This window comes from Vanessa atalanta, chromosome 10, assembly GCF_905147765.1.
Source record: "Vanessa atalanta chromosome 10, ilVanAtal1.2, whole genome shotgun sequence".
Taxonomy (NCBI): Eukaryota; Metazoa; Arthropoda; class Insecta; order Lepidoptera; family Nymphalidae; genus Vanessa; species Vanessa atalanta.
The window spans coordinates 1,381,006-1,402,627 of record NC_061880.1 but is presented as its reverse complement, the minus strand read 5'-3'; the positions used below and the strand labels follow the sequence as shown (position 1 = coordinate 1,402,627).

General features: G+C 32.7%; 2 protein-coding genes across 3 annotated transcripts in view; one reads left to right on the top strand and one right to left on the bottom strand.

Annotated features, from left to right (window-relative positions):
• Window positions 1-18,765, bottom strand: part of LOC125066696 (blood vessel epicardial substance-like) — a 59,283-nt gene extending 40,518 nt beyond the window's left edge. For both annotated transcript variants that reach the window (XM_047674919.1, XM_047674920.1), the window contains exon 1: window positions 17,931-18,765. In XM_047674919.1, coding sequence (XP_047530875.1) covers window positions 17,931-18,416 — 486 coding nt within the window. In that variant the 5' untranslated portion in view covers window positions 18,417-18,765. The remainder of the gene's footprint in view (window positions 1-17,930) is intronic.
• Window positions 18,766-19,047: 282 nt separating this feature from the next.
• Window positions 19,048-20,779, top strand: LOC125066835 (ashwin-like). The gene is made up of 3 exons (XM_047675119.1): window positions 19,048-19,186; window positions 19,262-19,600; window positions 19,957-20,779. Exons 1-3 carry the CDS (start codon window positions 19,112-19,114, stop codon window positions 20,017-20,019), a joined length of 477 nt encoding a protein of 158 aa, XP_047531075.1. The 5' UTR covers window positions 19,048-19,111; the 3' UTR covers window positions 20,020-20,779.
• Window positions 20,780-21,622: the final 843 nt, after the last annotated feature.

Sequence of the window (21,622 nt, the reverse complement as noted above, 5' to 3'; positions counted from 1 at the left end):
GTCGCTAGTAGTGTTATAAAATAACAATCAATGGAATGGGAAAGCCGTATGCCGTTGTCAATTGAACGGAAACCGCTTTGTTTCTTGCGATCACGTACTATCACACAAAGCTTTGACTTCACAATGGAACATTTTAATTCATAAGTGCCAATAACCGTTCATCAGCAATTACGACAACAATCATGAGATTGTGTTGAAAGATGCGAATCATTGAAAAGCGGTGATAAGGTAACACAAATGTACATATTATCTTTGAAATCGTTTTTTTTTTATTATTTGTCAACTAAAAGAGGCACCTTTTCGACAGTGGTCACCTGCATCCATATACATTAGCACTGTAAGAAATATTAACTGCTTACAATGCACCACTAATCCTGGGAACTATGAAATTATATCCCTTGTGCCTATAATTACACTGGCTCAGCCTTCAAACCGGAACACATCAATACTAAGTGCTGTTTAGCGGTTGAATAAGTGATGAGGAAAATATTTTATACATTTCATTTCACAACCTAGTCCCGCCAAATACGCCATTGGTTGAAAGAAAACCAGACACTGTGTATAGAGGCCTGTTCTTCCAAGCAAACTCAATTATAACAATTCTATCCGTTTGTGATACAATAATCTTTTATACATATTATGAGAGCCATGGTATTTTTTCTTTTGAATGCTAAAGATAATCGAGTTCTGCTGACCAATTAGTGCGGTCGACCACGAGACTATTTCATATTAATTGGGGGACCCTTTGTGTTGGTTTTCGCTCACAATTCATCCGGAATACGGCAATAGGTCCATTTTAGTCTCGCTTTAGGTGAGCATTCAAAATTGTAAACATTTTTTTTGTACAGAACTTATAATTTATATGTTAAGATTTTTTTATTACAATAAACTTATGCTAAAAGTTTATTGTAATAAAATATGTTAGATCAAATAGAAATATTAAAAAAATATATATTAAAAGAAGAAAAATGAGCCGAATCTAATATAAAGCTAGTTGCTATTACTGAATTCGTCCGGGTAACAAACTTTTTTGACTTCCCAATCGCAGTGACACCTATCGGGTCTAAACCATCTAGGGCCCCACTTAAATACGCACAAAATATATATTTTTTTATGATATAGATAGGCGGACGAGCAAATTGGCCACCTGATGGTAAGAGGTCACCACGGCCTATAAACAATGGCGCTGTAACAAATATTAAACATTCCTTACATCACCTATGCGCCACCAACCTTGGGAACTAAGATGTGTTCCCTTGTGCCTGTAGTTACACTGGCTCTCTCATCCTTCAAACCCGAACACAACAATACTGAGTACCACTGTTTGGCGATAGAAAATCTGATGAGTGGGCGGTACCTACCGAGACGGGCACGCACAAAGCCTTACCACCTAATTCATCGAAAACGCTCCGTCCGTTTAGTTGGAGTCTAATTACATACAAACGAACGATTTATGTAATATATAAACACTTTTAGTGTTATAATGGGATCTTAATGCTCTTTGCTCTACTTAATTTACATTAGTCGTAGATTAAGATCTCTTAGGCAAACTTTCATCTTTTTTTACAATTAAGGTTACATTTCTAAATAAAAATCCAACTTACTTTGTTATGTAATATATCACAAATAAAATCATTTATAATAAAACCAAATTTTGTCACGTTAAATCACGTAGCGACGCTTCTCGTCTAATCATCGTCCAACTATCAGAAAAGAAATCACACTGAGTCATCAACGCATAATGGGTAAGACTATAAATAGTTTGTTTACAATATACTTTTTTGCTTTTTTTATAATTTCAATACATCAAAGTAATGACTGAGGTGAAAAACGAAAGGCTCAAGTTTCTTTGTTGTATATCTTGGTCGCAGGTGTGGCTGTAGTTTTACATACCAGCAATCGCGCTTGCTACACTTGGTGATTCATTATATCATTTTACTTTTTATAGTAATCAGACTGCATTAATGTTCCAGACTATGGCTTTAAGGATGCTTTTAAGTTCTTCAGCTGTCTAAGTGTCAACGAAACGCAAAATACAAATCGCATGTTCTAACAACCAAATCAAATGTATATTTCTCGAAAAAAGTTCCCACATATTTACGGATTAATTCAAGGAATGACAGGAAAAGATTTAGAAATTGAGTTATTCATAAACAGTAATGCCATTGATATTTTATGTATAACAGAACATTGGCTTGTAAATTATCAGTTTATGTTTAACTTTAGTGGTCACCAGATGGCTAGTATGTTCAATAGAAAAAAAGCTATACGTGGTGGCTCATTAATACTTATTAACAAAAATCTAAAATTTAAAGAACGTAAGGATGTTGTGAGCCTTTCTATTGAGCAGACTATTGAAATAGCCTGTGCAGAGCTTGAGCATGTCATTGTTGTATGCGTATACAGACCTCCTAGCGGGTTATATGAAGCATTTGAGAAAATATTGGAAAGTGCATTATTGAAATTATCTGGATCAAGTAAATATATTTTTATTTGTGGTGACTTCAACATAAATTTATTAGAAAACTGTAGCACAAGTATTAGATTCAGATCATTATTATATTCATATAACCTCATTAACTTATTCTTAGAGCCAACTAGAATCACTGAATCCACTGGAACATGTATTGACAACATATTTACCAACTGTGTACCTAATCATAAATGTATTATAAATATGTTAAGTTCTGATCATTGTGGACAGTTGGCTTCATTTAATTCGCAAATAAATAACAATGCTAAGGATTTAAAACAGACATTTGTTCCAATCAATTTGTATCGAATTGAGAAGTTCAGAAGTAATATCATGGCAAAGCTCTCATATTTACAATTAAATGATAATTCTAATGAGCTTTATAACATTTTTTTTAAATTAATTAAAACAGAATTTAATGCCATATTTACTTCCAAGACAGTCTATTCTAGGAATTTTCTTAAATTTAATGATTGGGCGACTGTCGGAATTCACAAGAGTAGGCAGAGGTTGTATGAACTTTATAGTGAAAGATCATACAACCGGTCTTTTTCATTTATCAGTTATGTTAGTGCCTACTCTAAACTATTCAAACGTGTATGTCATACAGCTAAATCATTGCATATAAAAAAAAAAATTATTGAGGCACCTGATAAAATTAAAATGACATGGAAAATTATTAATTGTGAAACTGGAAGAGTCAAAAATAACATCTCCGACTTTAGCTTATCTATTGACAACAATTTATTTTCCTCAGATCGGGATGTTGCAACTGTTTTTGAAAATTTTTTTGCTGACATTCCATTTTCGACAACTAACTCATTAAATTCCTCTCCTACCGTTGCTGAATCATTATTAAAAAACCATGTGGAAGAATGTAATATTAGCTTTAAATTTAATACAGTAAGTGTAAGTGATGTAATAAGTTCCTTCAGATCACTAGATATTAAGAAAACGGCCGATCTGTGGGGGATCTCTGTCAAGGTAGTCAATTCAATAATTGATGTAATCGCACCCTACCTTGTCACTATATTTAATAAATGTGTCCTTAGTGGCGTGTTTCCTGACCTCATGAAACATAGTAGAGTATTACCAATATTTAAATCAGGTAGTACATCAGACCCCAACAACTATAGGCCCATCTCTGTACTACCAACTCTTAGCAAGATCTTTGAAAAGTTATTACTAAATCAAATGCTAGTACATTTTAACAATAACAAGTTGCTACACAAGAAACAATTTGGATTTACAAGGGGTCGCTCGACAACTGACGCTGGTGTTGAGCTCGTTAAAAATATTTACAGGGCCTGGGAGGAGTCACAGGATGCCTTAGGGATATTTTGTGATTTATCTAAGGCCTTTGATTGTGTGCAACACGAAACTATGGTCAGGAAGCTACGTCATTATGGAATTAGGGACACTGCACTCAGTCTTCTGATTTCGTATCTGAGCAATCGCATTCAGAGGGTTGATGTAAATGGAAAGAGATCTCCCGGGTCTCCAGTTACTGTGGGGGTCCCTCAAGGATCAATTCTTGGACCATTTCTCTTCCTTGTTTATATAAATGACCTGCCACATCTCCTAGGTGATAAACTCGAGATAGTATTGTTTGCTGATGATACTTCTTTAATTTTTAAAATAAAAAGACGTCTTTCAATATATGACGATGTGAACAATACTCTCTCTGAAATAGTAAATTGGTTTAGTGTTAATAATTTAATGTTAAATAGTAAAAAGACTAAATGTATTAAATTCACTACCCCCAATGTAAGATGTGTCAAAACGAGTGTACGTTTAAACGGGGAAGCATTAGATGTTTTAGAATCAACAGAGTTCCTTGGTATGACAATAGACTCTAAGCTCCAATGGGGCCCCCATATAAATAAATTGGCGAATAGACTTAGCTCTGCAGCCTATGCGGTAAAAAAAATTAGACTTTTGACTGATGTGGATACGGCACGCCTTGTGTACTTCAGTTATTTCCATAGTATAATGTCGTATGGCATCCTACTCTGGGGTAATGCAGCTGACATTAATACTATTTTTGTACTGCAGAAGAGGGCTATTCGTGCAATTTATAACCTGGTCCCAAAAGATTCGTTAAGAGGTAAATTTAAAGAAATTAAAATAATGACTGTCGCTTCTCAATTTGTTTTTGATAATGTTATGTATGTACGCAAAAACATAAATGATTTTCCCAGAAATTGTGACGTACATTCTATTAACACTAGGAACAAGAATAAACTTGTTACTCCAAGTACCCGATTACACAGGGTTAGTAACTCTTTTTTGGGGCAATGTATACGTTTTTACAACAGGATCCCAGAAAACGTTCAAAATTATTCAATTATAAAATTCAAAAGAGTCGTTAAAGAGCGTTTGTGTGCTAAAGGATATTACAACACTAATGACTTTTTAGTTGACTGCACACCTTGGGAATGAAATGATCGCCTCCAGGCTGTTTCAAACAACTAATATATACTTATCATTGTACCTACATGGAAAATGGTTAAAAAAAATGAAAAAAAAATATATCCCGCTGAGTTTCTTTCGCCGGTTCTTCTCAGGTCCGAGGTGCTAAATTCCGAACCGGTGGTAGATTTTTGACAATCAATAAGCAAGTGCAAACACTTCTATATTGAATAAAGATTTTTGACTTTGACTTTGATTATAAAATATAAAAAAAAAAAAAAAAAATTTAAAATATTATGATAGAATTTTTTTTTTATATTATCTCAAATAAAAAACAATTGCCTGTAATTAACAGCAAAATTGTCCAAAAAAAATCGTTAATTTAAAAATTAAAAAATACACAGATAATGCAATATTTGTGTTTTCATTAAGAAGAACGAATAGTGGTTCAGCGTAGTTTCATTAATTGAATATTAAAATTCTTTGAACGTCCAGTTGGCTGAGATCAGAAATTCCTACATTATCATTTAACCGGACAGATTCCGATCATGGATCACTTTGATCTTTGAACGATTATTTTGTTTTTTTATAATTATTAAAGGGATCGTGAAAATACTGCCGCTGGTAGATTCATCATAGAACATTACACCTGTCAATGTGACACTTTTCACATTGACTGGTGCTTAACATGAGCGTCATTCGAGCCTAAAGGACTGGAACTTTTACTCAGGCCCTATTAAGGCTGATTGTTAATTAAAAGCGTTCTACAAGCGTTAAATATAATATAGAAGAACATTTAGTTGGTAGAGAAATATTGCCTTCCGTGTTCCAATTAAAAAGGGAAAAGGGCATAAAGTGTAATACGATTTAAATCTATATCTACCTACATTAATAAATCAGGAGACAATACTTTTATAAGCCTATCTGAAGCTACTAAGTCAATATGTACATAAAAATATACCTGAAGACACAGAGCCCTTTGGAGGTCTTAGTAGATAATATTATCCCATAACTAGCTGTTCACCCGCTTTAAATTAAGATTGTTGACGTCACATGGTGATGAGCGTGAAATTTATGTTCCTCTAATTACGTCAATGCCTACTACCTACCAGATGATAACTAACTACTATCAACACTACGTGTAAATTATAATACTACGTGTAAATTATATTGCCACGCAAAAAAATGATTTGCACATACACAGGAAACAAATACAACAAGCAGACCGCAAGCTTATAATAATTGATTAACACATCTGACTGACTTCTTTATCGTAGTGCCCTAGAATCTATATGTGTCCTGCATAGAACTCGAGCCTTGTCTACAATATATTCCTCATAAATCTATTATTATTATCATCTTCACAAGCGCGTGTAATTAAAACAAAGTCACTTTGAAAAAATAAACAAACAAACCGTTACAAAATTAACTGAATATTACAATTTACAAATTACGAATTGGAGTTAGTAACTGAAATTAAATCAGTAGATACTCACTGAAAATTCTTGACGTGTATCATTGATTGAATTTCTATACCAAGCCAGTAGTATCTACGGCTAAAAACTACGGCTTTAAAATTATATTTGTGTCAATTTGTATTAGATCAAAGAAGAACGTACGAAGTACTTAATTAGTATGACGTTATGTAACAAAAGAGACACAACAATTTATCGTAACTCGACTTACGATGAAGCTCTGTGTCAATCTGAATATACTATTTATTGAACAAAGACATTAACAAGAACTATACTTGATAAAAAGTAGATGAGTAACAGAATAGTCTTGTTAGACTTGCATTAATCTCTCTTTCTGTCCAAGAAATGGCGCAAATTCAGGAAAATTCGACGTTCCATTTATTGCCACTGCGCTGCCAGCCGTGAGATCTAAATGGTTATGTTCATTTCGACTTTAACAACACTAGCTAACTTACACTTTACGACGAAACACATAAACAAAGCGTTGTCTCTTGCGATAAAATGTCTGCAGAGTGGGTGGATCCTCCTAAAAGGACGTCAGAGAAACCTGAGGAGGTTTATTAATACATTTGAAATTACACAACGGCTTTTGTTTTCGTTTAATAATAAAATTATTAAGGTAACAATGTCGCAAATATATTTTAGGTCAAGTTGCCAATTAATGTTTTAAAAACTTACAAATAGTTTAAACGAGTTGTCGCCTGCGGCTCTGCTCGCGTTTTAGACGTTGGCCGTCAGATATAAAGGCATAAAAAAATTTCCTATGTCCTTCCTTGGAATTCAAGCTTAATATATATATTAAATTTTATCAAATCCGGTGAAGTGTTTGGCAGTGAAAGAGCAACAAACAGACAGAGAGTTCCTTTTGCATTTATGATGTTAGTATAGTAAAAATTTAAAGGGAGCATGATATTTAAAAATGATATTTCAACGCAGGTGAAACAGGCCACCGACTCGACGAACTACCGACGTGATTTAATTAAATTAAAATACTAGAATCGATATGCATAGCATTTTATGTATCATTATCACTATATCTTTAGAGACAATAATCATCAGATTACATTTACGTACCAAAATAATGTTACTGTCCAGTAAAATCTATCTTGAAATTCAGATCTTTAACATAAGGATTTAAGGTCCACTTAAAGTCAAGTTTGGTCAAGTCAAGCCATTTTACATTTTAAATAAAAGATGTTTTTGCCTTCCTTTGCATGCAGTAACCTTCACAATTTTCCTTAAAAACATATACAAACGTTCACTGGTTTTATATGATACCGAATAAAATTATTTGATACTTTATCTATAAAATAGCGACCAAAACATTAAGAGGTACACATAAAAACACTGTTATTACCAAATATAATATGTTATTTAAGTAACATTTAACATATTCATCTAGAACAGACCATAGAGTAAAAAATGGTTATGAAAGCAGAGAAAATCAATCGCAGCTAAATAACAGAGGTTAACTGGATCAGACCGCTTGCAATATTGGGGCATCGCGTTTGGGGTGCAACACCTTGCATAGATCAATACCTGCCACAAACAACCATTGCGTGCAGACTTTATTACGAATTTGATATTTCTAGAAAGTTCTTTTCGATAAAAAATAATCTTGTTCATGAGTTCATCTTGTTTTTTTTCTTAATACGAATTATTTGCATGGATTTATGGTCAAACTGATTCAAAACTAAAAATTAGATCAATACTTCTTCAATGTATCAAATGATATGTTTTGTATAAGTCAGGTAAAAGGAACGTAATAAAACCTTCTTCTTTAACTTTATCAGGTCAAACTCTCTAGGCAACACTGATGACAGAATCAGGTACAATAACAGTACAGGCTCAAATATCCTTGAAATAAGCTCAAAAGTTAAGTCTGAAGCCACACTGGACACCGCTTTAAACTTTGTTCCCAGCATAAATCAGAGCACATTTAGTTTGAATTTTGCAGAGCGAAATTGTAAAATACGTTTGGTTAAAAACATGCTAAACAATCTTCCAAGTGATATAACATTACTTAAACATGGATATGATACAAAACCCTTTAATAAATAACTAAATTGTGATAAATCCATCATTTATGCTTATTAAGATCCAAAATAGAACCATGTTAATATCAATTAATAAATCCATTAATAAAAATGCAGAATTACATCACACGCACGCCCCTATTGACGTCAGTGGGGGCGTTCACCCTGCCCCACTAACCCAGACTGAAATCAAATGTAAAAAGACTCCTTATAAGACCAACAGAGATCTTTGCCTGAACACTACTACTTATTTGCAATGAGAAATAGAAGCAAACAAGTTGTTCCTGTTTCTCGTCGCATATAAGATACTTCAATATTGTTCTGAAATGTAGCTTCATTTGTTTAAGTTACTGGAACTGGAACTATTGATATAATTAGAAAGCCTATAAATAAATCTTATAGGCAATAAATGGTATATTTTAGTTCGTTAAACTAAGGTAATTCACTTAACTACTACAAATAAACTAAATAAGGAATTTTAAGTATATTCATTACAAATAAGCGAGAAAAATTAACATATTTTACACAATTAAATATAATCGGAAGATAATAAATGATAAATAATAAGAGGTAAATATTAAAAATACATTTGCGTTTTTCTCGTTACGCTCTGTTTTTTTCATTTACTTTAGTTTATTTGTAAAATAAATTTCTGCGAATATAAGGCAACTAGAAATTTTCAGAGCAAATGAAATTCGAGAAAAAAGTACCAGAGACACGAAATTACGGCACAGCGTACGTAATAATTTCATAGACATAAATTAGAGTCTTTCATGACGAGCAGTTAGAGGGATGCGTATCTTGAAAATAAAATACGACATACCACTACGACATTCATATAAGACATTTTTTTTCTAATACAGAAAAGTATAATTCTGCAGAAATAAAATTAAACTGTACCAGTAAAATTTGATCCTAAAGAAAATAACAAACACCAAATATTTTCATACAGAAATATTCAAATTCTAAGTTGTATCAAAGGCTAAGAAAGAAAAAGACCAAATATAAAAATAAAAACTCAGAGATATTTAAAGATTCCATTTGAACTAAAAGGTCGAAGGGATAACACCGATAAATACGTTACTAAGTGACGTAAAATACACTACATTTAGAAAATATTATTCACTATGAGTAACGTACTACGTGACGAGAGTAATGAGCCGACCGGAAACTTTAATACGAGAATTTATATCCAAAACAAAACATAAACACTTGAAATGGAAGATATACTACAAATATGAGAAAATAATAGCGACGCAGTAGTTTTATGTGCAAATGTAAAAATTATATTTTAAAACTGCCTGCTATAATTTCTGGAATGTAAAATCCGTCAAGTGGCACTTGAAAAAACAGCAATTGGTTTTACGAATACGCAAAGTTTTAAGTTTTTTTTTGGGACCCACTTAAATTAGGTACTTTTTAAGGGAAAAAATTAAATATTATTGGATGGATATGAGATTATGCATAAATATTTAGTCGAAATATAATAATTTAAAATTCATTCGTTTATAAATTGGTTATCGTTTCATATTCCTTTAACGCTTCAAGCTTTAAACGAATACATTTCATTTTTTCTACATATCTTCTCTCTCTGAAGAAGAGGGTACCAATAATATGTTTATAAATGGGATTTTAAAAGTTCCCCGAGAATAAAGCGGACAAAAACGCAAACCAAACATTCTCTTCTTCTTTACAGATAAAGCATTTTCTATTTTTTTCGAGACAAAGACAAAAATATAAATCAGTTCATTATAAAGTAGACGCCTCACTTATTCCAACGCGCTGCTCAGATTTGGTTTGATGCATACACATGTACTTCACGTATTGACAAATTATGAAAATAAACGATCCATGGTATGTACATGGCTTGATTTTAACCGGTGATTATCGATTAAGATTTAATCAACTTTTTTTTATGCAGTTTTAACCTTCATAAAGGTGGACATTGGATCCTAAGGACATTGGGTTATGTGGGATTCTTACCCATTAATACCACTGTCATGTCTGTCTTAGGTATGGTTTGGAGAGGCTGCGATATAAGACACCCCGCCGGCTATCGCGAAGTAATCGCTCCCCACAATCCTCATTAGTGCGTACAGCAGCGAAAAGGACACGTGTGACCTCCATCTTTTAAACCCCAGGCGTCCGAGATGTAAGTATCAATCCGTTGGTCTATCTAAACTCTGTTTATTGGAAAGTTCATTCATTAAGAATATTTTATCAAAGCCATTAATCAGGATTTTTTTATAACATAAACCTTGCGATACATATCCATAATTCAACTACTAAAGAAGTGACTCATGGAATCGATACTATACATTCTATTGTATAGAACACTTATAGTTCTTTGAAATATTTTACGAAAGTTAAGTTAGGTAGCTGAAGGCAAATCCTCCTTTTTTATAGGAAAATGCCAACCAAACAACAAACTTGGATATTTTTAGTACAAAATTTATCGTGATATATTGAATATATTGCGAAGATAACCATCGCTTAGACCATTAGCACGATTAGAAGCTATGAAAGCCACTGTCAAAAAAATAAATATAAATTTTACTTGAATTTACTGTCTGTAACATTGGCATTAAAGCGAATACGCCTTGACTTGCTTAAAGATGCTTACTGACTGCAATGGTAATCAGTGATGTTTAGTTATAGAACAAGTAAATATCACCATTGTGGTACCAAGCTGGGATAGCACTAAGTGGTATCTCAAAAATAGCTAGCAAAAAATTGGCTAAATTTTCGCAGGCCCATAGGTTTTGGATTTGAACCCCAGTTCGGGCCAGTAAAAAGTTACTGAATTTTCTGTCCAGAAAATCTCATCCGCAGCCGGAGTGGATAAATTGGCAGTTTTAAAACTGTTGCCTCAGAAAGCACGTGAAACCTACGTGATACTACGCTTGAACTCTTTTCGATCGTTTCGGATTTCCCATCCTTATGTGTAAGGAACCCGAGAATGCGTTTATGTTTACGCATGAACTTTTACAATATTATATATACCGCGCAGATGGCTAGTGTCACTTTAGGGTTCGCCTTGGCCGAAATCGGTCTAGAGGCCATCATCAAATGACACAAATTTTTATCAGACATCTACCGGACATTAACGTAGTAAAACTAATATTAAAATTACAATACTACATTTGATTACATGGGAAAATTCACACGTTCACAATATCATAATTATCCGAAAATACAGTGTGTCGAACTGCCATTCATTTAAACAAAACAGAATAGTATCAGCTTGTTATCGTGACATTAATTAGCGTAATTGTTTTTATCAAAGGCCTATTTAATCATAAATTTATAATTAAGTTAATAAAGAATAAATACATACAATTATACGGTTTTGTAACTATAACTATCGAGAAGTTGTATTTTAGTTTGTGGAAGTACAAAACTATTAATTAGTTATGTCCTGTGTACCTGACAATTCAATAGAAATTGACGCTGTAAAAATATTAACCATTCCTTATATCGCCAATGCACGGTCAATCTTGGTAACTAAGATGTTACGCCGCTTGTGTCTATAGATACACTGGCTTCTCTTACTCTTCAATCCAGAACACAACGATATCCCTAAACTCCTACCCCATAACAGCAAAACTTAGTGTATTGCTGTTGACGGGCTTGCACCAAGCCCTATCAAGACACTATTTTTTCAACAAAAAACTTCAATTTCAACTAGAAATTACTGTTCGTAGTTAAAACGAATTGTAATTTGAATATTAACGATATTAATATTAATATCTATAATTTATTAATACCGTATGCAATTATAGATAGGATCAATGAAATATACGACTTTATCTCATTTCGATAAAAATATAAATAGACGTAATTATAATAACATATTATCAGAAAGATCTCTGTTGAAACATTTGTATAATTTAACCAAATTTACATTTTCGGTGCAACGACGATCTTCACTAACCGTACTTTTATTGGAACTGTGCAATCTACAAAACTAGTTTTTTTATCTAACCAGTGAAGGCTTTTCTCAGAAGCTAGTACATTTTGGAAGTTTTTGATGATACCAAATGACATTTAATCAATAAAGGCTAAATCAGATACGGGAGTGATCCAATTAAATATCTAATAGGTATTTGAAATATCACTTTGCTAAATAGTTTATTCGATTTTACACCAAATAGGCTGACGAAGTTATCGCCCCAGATAAAATGACTATGAATTTAAATCTAAAATTAGTAAATATTTCCAATTGCGCTGGTACTTGAAACGAATGGATATAAAAAGGCAGACGTACAAAAGGGTCACATAATCGTAAATGGTTACCACTACCGCCACGAAAAACAACTTTCGGCACTATTAATTATATTGAACATTACGTTCCTTATGGCTTTAAACCCAGGCTCAATCTTCAAACCGCAACACCGCAATACAAATAATTTCTGTTTGTTGGTACCCAGACAGGTTCACAAAGCCTTACCACTGAGTATATTTCTGCTATTTTAAGTAGATTAAATCCAGGCGTTTTCAATGTTAAGGTATTAATATTATTAATATATTTATACTTTACAGTAAAAGATTTAAAAAAATAGATGCCAGTTATAAGTATTTTATTGTATGCCCTTTATAATAAATATAATCATTGCCCTGTTTGTGCACATTAAAACCAGTAATAAAAGTTTAAATTGAATTATATTCGACACGATTAGAAAACACCAATAAAATAATTAATTAATTCTACTAATGACAACATTCATAGATGAAACCGTACCAAGGCGTTGCTAGATTGGAACTTAAATCCTTCTAAGACGCTAGGATGATCGATCTTGCTCATGTTGTCTGTACTTGAACGTTACACAATGAAGTTTAGAACCTTTCGCCGGCGGATTTGCCATTTCCTTACTAAGATATAGTTTATTTCCTGCAGTAAACGAGTTTACGGTCAGGGGGTGGTATTTTGTTGAGATTCGATTCGAATATATGAACGTACTAGATATTTCAATAGCATTAGCATTAGCAGCCCGTAAACGTCCCACTGCTGGGATAAAGGCCTCCTCTCCCTTTGAGGAGAAGGTTTGGAGCATATTCCACCACGCTGCTCCAATGCGGGTTGGCGGAATACACATGTGGCAGAATTTCGTTGAAATTAGACACATGCAGGTTTCCTCACGATGTTTTCCTTCACCGCCGAGCACGAGATGAATTATAAACACAAATTAAGCACATTAAATTTCAGTGGTGCCTGCCTGGGTTTGAACCCGAAATCATCGGTTAAGATGCACGCGTTCTAACCACTGGGCCATCTGGGCCATTTCAATAGATCATGGTCAATTTTGACGTCAAATTCGTCTTCTTTTGTTTTCAATAGATTTATTTTAATTGTGATACGATTTGTTTTTTCTTTAAATTAAGCAGCGAAATTATATCCGCGATTGAAACACAGATTTGTTTTAAACTCGTTATTTCAAATCAAATTTTAAAGCAACTCTGTATATTCATTGAATTACAAAATCAATTAGTTACTAAGCGAGAGAGCATTAGGAAGAAACAAATTAGTTACGTACGACAACAATATTTGTCTCAACTCAGGCAATAACTTAAATGCGACGACTAAACTTACAAGGTAGAAGGTTTAAGCGGATGCAAGTCGAAATATATGTTCTATTGAACTAGAAAAATTGAATCTAGTATGACGGTTAAGGACTTTTGAATCCTCATGTTATAGGATTAAATTAAATGTAAAGATAAAACCGATTCGGAACGTACATTCTATCGGGTGAAGAGTTAAACTTTTCCACAAAATTAATAACATAATTATTTTAATTAATATTTATCCTGCGTAAAAATCAATCGATAAAAACTTTTGTGACGACATGAGACAATTTGTGTGCTATTTTTATACTATATTGGAATCTGAAATGTAGCATATATATTTAACTGTATAATTCTCATCGCATAGACCCAATGCACGCTGGAAGGCCTCTATTGCGCGCCGTATATCCCTTCCATATCTATTGGCTTTCGAAACCAATATGATTCATTGTTGAGCAAAACGTTTGTTGACTTGCCAAATATTGTGATGTCGAACTAAGTTTTTTTGACCTAGTTCTAAGGCACTAGGTTGTTTTGAAAATGATTAAAAAAATATGATTTACAATGATACATTAGATCAACTTTAGGCTCATTATAATTATCAAACTGATAATGCATTACTTTTTTTTTTACATTAGCAGCCTGTAAATTGCCCACTGCTGGGTTAAGGCCTCCTCTCCCTTGAGAAGAAGGTTTGGAGCATATTCCACCACGCTGCTCCAATGCGGGTTGGTGGAATACACATGTGGCAGAATTTCGTTGAAATTAGACACATGCAGGTTTCCTCACGATGTTTTCCTTCACCGCCAAGCACGAGATGAATTATAAACACAAATTAAGCACATGAAAATACAGTGGTGCCTGTCGGATTTGAACCCGAAATCATCGGTTAAGATGTACGCGTTCTAACCACTGGGCCATCTCGGCCCAGTATTTAAAATTTTTATTTTAATGATATAAAGTAGGGTGATAGTTACTAGTGTTGAAGGTTGTTTGATTATTATAATAATGTCAGTGATAAAATTGAGTTTCGAAATAAATGCTTTTATTAATAATACTACAGTGTTCAATTATGATATTATAAAATTCTAAATTAATGTTAATTTTATTTGTTTGATATGTTTTACACGTCGGGTTTGATCTGTGTTTTGTGATGGACTAACTCTAAATTTATTAACACGAGCCACGTGTGGTGCTAGTTGCTGAGTCAGGGGTTCGGTGGACATTGCACCTACAAAATCCTAACATATAATATATATTATACATTACCGCTAATGTCTATACGTTTGGTAAGTGGGCCAAATAAATTGCACTACTCTGACAGTTACGACCATCTCAACACCAAAAGCACTTCAAAGTTAATAGTGATTGCTTTGTCAATAAAACCTTTACAAGATACAAAGTATACGAGGGCCAACTTATTGTACACTATATAGCTCTCTTATCAAGACAACAATTGACGACATTTATAAGCAATGCTGAAAATTTATTATTTTCAGGTAGAATTTTCTAGAAAAGGTAAGACATTCACAAACTGTAGTTTTCGTTTACGTTATATAATAAACATCAAAACTATATATGAAATGAAAGTGGTTGGTCTATAAATAGAAACGTTGGCAATTTGCCAGGAACTTAATGGTTTAAATTTTAATTCAAGTTTAAATTACAACGTGCCAAGTTCTGATATTGTTAGATGGTAATCTTTGAGATTAAAGGTCACGATTAGTAAGATTAAATGGTGCAGAAATAAGTGTATATAACTATCTTATACTTGGCCCTTATCTGATGTTGACGAAGCGTTTCTCTACAATTCATCTCAATCTCTGTTTCATATTACTCTCTTCTTTCACATCTCACACCTAACACATAACACCACTCATCTTTTCGGTCTTACCTTATAAATACATTCATACATAATTCTCTTCTTGGTGACATCCATACCACGACAATCGGTGCCCTTTATGCCTATCTTCTAGTTCTCCTCGTCAAACTAGTCTTTTAGGTACGGGTTTATAGCAACACCGATTTTTTAATTGGTCATACTGTCAATACTTTAGATCTAGTTTTTGAACTAGCTCGCCAAAAAATGAGGACATATTTTGTCTTTTGTTTTTCGCTTTTCGTTAATAATTTCAATGTCTAATATTCATGGCTGACCGTAAGTTATTATTCCAGTTCAGTTAGGTATAGTGGTAATTGATTGGTTACGTAAGTTTGTTCGTTTAAGCTGTAAAGAAGTAGATCGGAAAATCTGTAGTAAATACAGAATATATAGTTTAAAAATAGTAAAAAAATTGAGAATACAAATTTATAACTGAATATATCAGTTTCCGGTTTTTTTATTGAAGATCGAAAAGATGCTCCGGATTTCTTTGCCAACTAAAAGTCAGGTTAGTGCCAGTAACAAGTACGTCAAAAGCTCAGAGTCAAGTTGGAACTTGCGTTGACTTGGATTTTTTTATCGCGACCCATATCCCGTTTTGTTACATCAAATTTTGCATAAAACTTTTCATGTTTATACATTATTGAATGCTGCAGGTTTTTTAAGGCGGTAAAAGAATGTAGGTACTCTCTAGTTCGGTCTTTTTCGTGTCTCGGATGAAATTTACATCAAATTTATAGTCGAAATTTCAAGCTATATAACAAAGTCGCCACTTCTGTCTGTCTGAACCCGGTAAACTCTAAAACTACCGAAAAGATTTTCATACTGTGGACAATCAACCAATGGACAGAGTAATTCATGAGGAAAGATTAGGTACATAATTAGGGTTTTGTGAAAATTGGCTGAAATATGGCGATGTTTGTTCAAGCTTACCTGAAGTGCCCTACATAAACCAGTAGAGTTACACAATATTACGATATAACAGCTTTAAGTATATCCTTATTCTACCCGCGCAATCTTTGTTTTTTTTTCTCGCTGGTAAAACGCGCTACGCGCTTCCCCCACGGCTGGAAGTGGGGGCGGGGGGTATGTGGGACTCACTGTTTGCCCTGGTTGCCGAGTGCGCCCCGGAAAACCAGAATACCCACTAAAAAACCACGGTACTCTCTCCGTCTTTCGGCAGGCGCCACGGGATCGCTTACGCATGATACCGTGACAGACCCGTGCAAACCTAGTTCAATATATAAAAATACTATATTACTGATTTTCAAAAATCTAACAAAGATTAACAAAGCAATAGTTTTTTTGGACACCCTACTCCATACATTGACTGCAGAAATTATAATTAAAAAGTGACATTACGTAAATTAATTAACATAAATCAGACAATTGACAATGCATGAAAATTTAAAAGTGATAAAAACATACATTATTATTAAGCAGGTATTTCTATAAATTTTATGTCTTTACAGTCTATCAATAAAATGAGTAATTTTCATAAAAATGAATGGTAAATCATTATCACAACTGAGATGCTGCTTTTAATATATAATTTTAAGAGAAATACTAATTAATTTTATCCTTTTATCTTAGATTTTATAATGCATTATGTAATGAACAAGAGCAATAAGAGCCTTGAGTGCTTGCTGAAAAGTAAAGAGTTATTTTACAATCACCTAAATAAATAATATTAAAACTGTATGCAAAAGTTATAATTTTAGGAATTGATAAAGTCACAAGTACATATAACTAACAGCATCTGATAAGATAAATTGAATCAACATTTCATATAACAATCATGTTATTAACGGGAGAGTAATAAATTTGCATTAGTTATAAATCTTGATAAGTGTGGATGACAAAACACATTCTATCCAGACCAAATATTGCATATATAATAATATATTATGTATAAAATCAAAAACATAATTTAGTAAGATAAATAATACTCTTTAAAAATAATATGATAATTATTTATGATTTATGTTTATATAAATTGCATGCAGGAGAATATATAACAGGGTTATGGAATGTGAATGTATTTTCTTTAAAATAAAATAAATTATTACATTATTTATAAGGAGACTTACCTCTTCAATATCCTTATGAAATTTAATCGGCCTCATCAAATAAAATTGCACAGCAAAGTACACAAAGTTAATAATTATAAATGCACTGTTCCACACCACAGCATCTAGGTAGCACTCTATACTCCAAGCCCAAAGGCCTGAAAAGGCACAGCCAAGTACCAGAGCCACTCTCAGCCAAATCAGCCCGGTGGGTGTATGTGGGGCCAGGAAGGATAACAGGAAGAACACATTGGCTGCTTGAAAAAATATATGATTTATCGGACGCCACTTGGGGCAGTGGTTAAGATATAAGTCCCACATCGATGTACGCTCTTGGATAGTCACGTTTACGAAGTCGTTCCCGGCTGACGATTTCGTCGTCTCTAGCAACCCCATGCCGTCCGTTACCGCCGTCGTCCCTACGTCACTTTCCGCAGTCGGCACCTCCGTGGTGACATTTTGCAAGCCAGTAATCATTCCGATGGCTAAGGCACTGAGAAACAACATAGTCCCACCAAATAAAACTCTTCCGATCCACTTTAAGCATCGACGTTTTCCCGGCGACGTTTGGCATTGGCGCGCTATTTTTTTAGCTCAATTAAGCACAGCTGTTCTTAAAAAAATATTTAGTAACATGAAGGTATTTACACTATTGGCGAACTGTTTTTTTTATTTTTTTAATAAATGAATAGAACTGCAATAACACAAAGATACTATTTCAGGAAAATCATAACTTTCATACCACGGAAATTATTAAACAAAACGCGGGACAACAAATGCAGTCAAGAGTCCAAAATAAATATTAGAAAAACAGTGAAGCAAACAATCGAAGCTTGCGGAATGACAGTCAGCAATAGCGCTTGACATAACAAATGACAGAACTTCCATGTTACCATATTCTGTTTTATTATATTCTTACGGTTATTTTGATTGAGAATAAGATTATTATTTAAAAACAATTATATATACAACAGAATTTAACCTTAAATAATATTTGTTGGACTTAAATGATGAATGTCTTTGATCATCGACAATTCAATATACCGAAAAGTGCTAAAAGCCACATTCTCAACTGTCATAACATATTGTGCACTTCATGTTGACATTTACAGGTTTTTCTTTCTGGCGCCTATTGTTTGTTGTAGAGCGAGTATTTTGCGTAATATATTAATCTTAAAATATGTATGAAATTATGAATAAAAATGGCTGTACCTTTTGATATGTTGTTACATCCAGAATTATTGTCAAATGAGCAGTTAATACAAGTCATTCGAGAGGTAAAACAGGGCTCTAAAAATACACCGACAAATTTGTAATTTTTGACGTATTTAACTATGAACTGTTTATTTTAGAGGCATTTACGAATAAATAATTTACAAATAAAGGCAAGAGACGAGCTTTTAGATCTATTTCATCAATTTTGTGTTCCGTATGGGCAAAGAAAATATCGTGATTCGGGTCGAGGTAAAATTTTGAACGAAGTCCGTATGTCGAACGCTGAGTCAGCCAAGAACTTGGATGCGATAAATAACAATTATATTAATAACAGAAAAAAGTCATATTCAAACACTGAAAGATTAAAACCTTCATCTGATATGCTCTCTGGTCAGATGAAAAGGATTAAGCTAGACGGCAATAATATCGCTTTTAATAATAGCCATAACAACAAGAGGAAGATGTCCATTGATGCTGTAAGTTTTTTATCAATATAAGGTCTCATTAAACAATCCTGAAGTTAATGATACCTTTCTTAAGAAAACATATAATACATCTCATAATCCCATAGAACAATACAAATCCAATGCAACGGGAAAGTCATCAGCTGCTTTATAGGCTCTAAGGAATGGTAGTATTAACTCAACTCTCTGATTTTGGACTGTTACCGAGATCCCTGGTCCTGTGAACCCAGGACCTCAAGATTTATAGCCTTTTAAGCTAGCCACTAACCTTACGAGGCAATCATCAATCAAAACCATATTGTATATAATCACTATTTTATTTAAAGTGTTATAGTATGAACAAAACTCAAATTAATTTAATTTTTTAGGTAAACTCTCCCACTGGCAGTCCACCAATAAAAAAAGAAAGAAAACCAATAACATGGCCGTAATTGCTCAAGGGTATATAAACTATAAAAATCATGTAATATAATTTTAAATTTTAACCTTTACAATGAAGGTAAACATTATCTATATAACAAATGAACCTGTAATTTAAGTTATATGTATGTCACAATGGATTCTCAAATCCCTAGCAATCTGTACTACTGTAAAATATATGGAACTGTTGTATCATTTTACATGAAATCAAGTTTGTAAGAATATTACCAGTGTTATTTTAAAGTACTACTAAACTAGAATGTGCCTACAAATCAAAATGAACATATTCTTTATGTGATCTGTGGTCTCTAAAAAATTTTTTTTAATCATTATAACTGTTTAAAACAAAAACACCATTACATTTTGTGTGAATTTAATATGAAGATTTTTAAATTGTCTCATCTAAATGTCTTGCACACCTGGATGTACAACTTTTAAATAATATAATAATATTCTGATAATCAAGTTTTATCCACATCTATATGTTGTTTGTTACTTACAATTTTTACATCTATATCATAATAATGTATGACATTTTGAATAGTCATTTGCCCTATATATATATATATCCTGTCAAAAGTAATGATGCTACAGTGGTGGATGGTAACTCATGGGTATGATTATAATTGCTTTTCAGATGCTGTAATTATTTTTTTCTGATCGTCCAAAAAAGAAATGGGAAGATGTACATAGAAAATTAATTATGCAATAAGACAGAGTGAAATGTATTTTTGGTGATGAAAATAAATGATTTAACCAATTTTGGTGCAAATAATGCAAAATTAGCATTTTATATGTCTGCCACAGAGCTTCTATTTGCTCAAGACCTATAGATTATCTATAGAATATCTTTTACAGAATTTCAATCATAATTAAACTTTGACAAGAGATAAAAATCTTGCTATTTTTAACAATATGCTTGTTATTTTATTTGTGTAATAGTAATACTATCAATAGATTATTAATTGAGTCGCAAAATCTATTTAATACAGTTTTAAAATCTCAATGTTTATAGTTTAGGGTTAAATTTAAATAAATTAACTAATAAATTATCTATATTGCCTTAGTACTAAAATATATATTTTTTTTATTTTGTGTAAATGTTTTTTTTTACTATTGTAAGAATAAATGTTAGAAAAAGTAGTTTAATGCATTTCAGGGTTTAGAAGTAGATTGTAAATCCTTATCTCGTACTTACAAAGTCAAATTATACATTATTTTATATTTTATTCATAGGATAAAATTAAGGTCAAGCTCTGCATTGTGTTACAGCTTTACTGTTTGTGTAAAATGTCGTATGGTGAAATTGAATCCTAATTCATTACTGCAAACAGTCCTAAGTTAAGCCCTGTTTTATGATTTAACTCCATAACATTGGTTTATATTGGAACAAGCAATGAGGAAAAGTTGACCTGATATTAATCCAATATAAAGAAATAATCACTTGTATTCTGTGATGAAATTTGCACACAGTAATACATACGACTTTATGCACTAACAGTAATAATATGTAGTAATGAGAAATTAATTATTTTTTAAAAAAGTATCCATTAAGTATGTATGTAAGGTATTTTTTAATTAATAATAAATTAACTTTATTATTTTACTCATGAG

Coding starts and splice junctions, on each gene's coding strand:
- LOC125066835 (XM_047675119.1), top strand. CDS start 19,112: ATGGCTGTACCTTTTGATATGTTGTTACATCCAGAATTATTGTCAAAT. Junction 19,187..19,261: donor TAATACAAGTCATTCGAGAG/GTAAAACAGGGC, acceptor TGTTTATTTTAG/AGGCATTTACGAATAAATAA. Junction 19,601..19,956: donor GGAAGATGTCCATTGATGCT/GTAAGTTTTTTA, acceptor TTAATTTTTTAG/GTAAACTCTCCCACTGGCAG.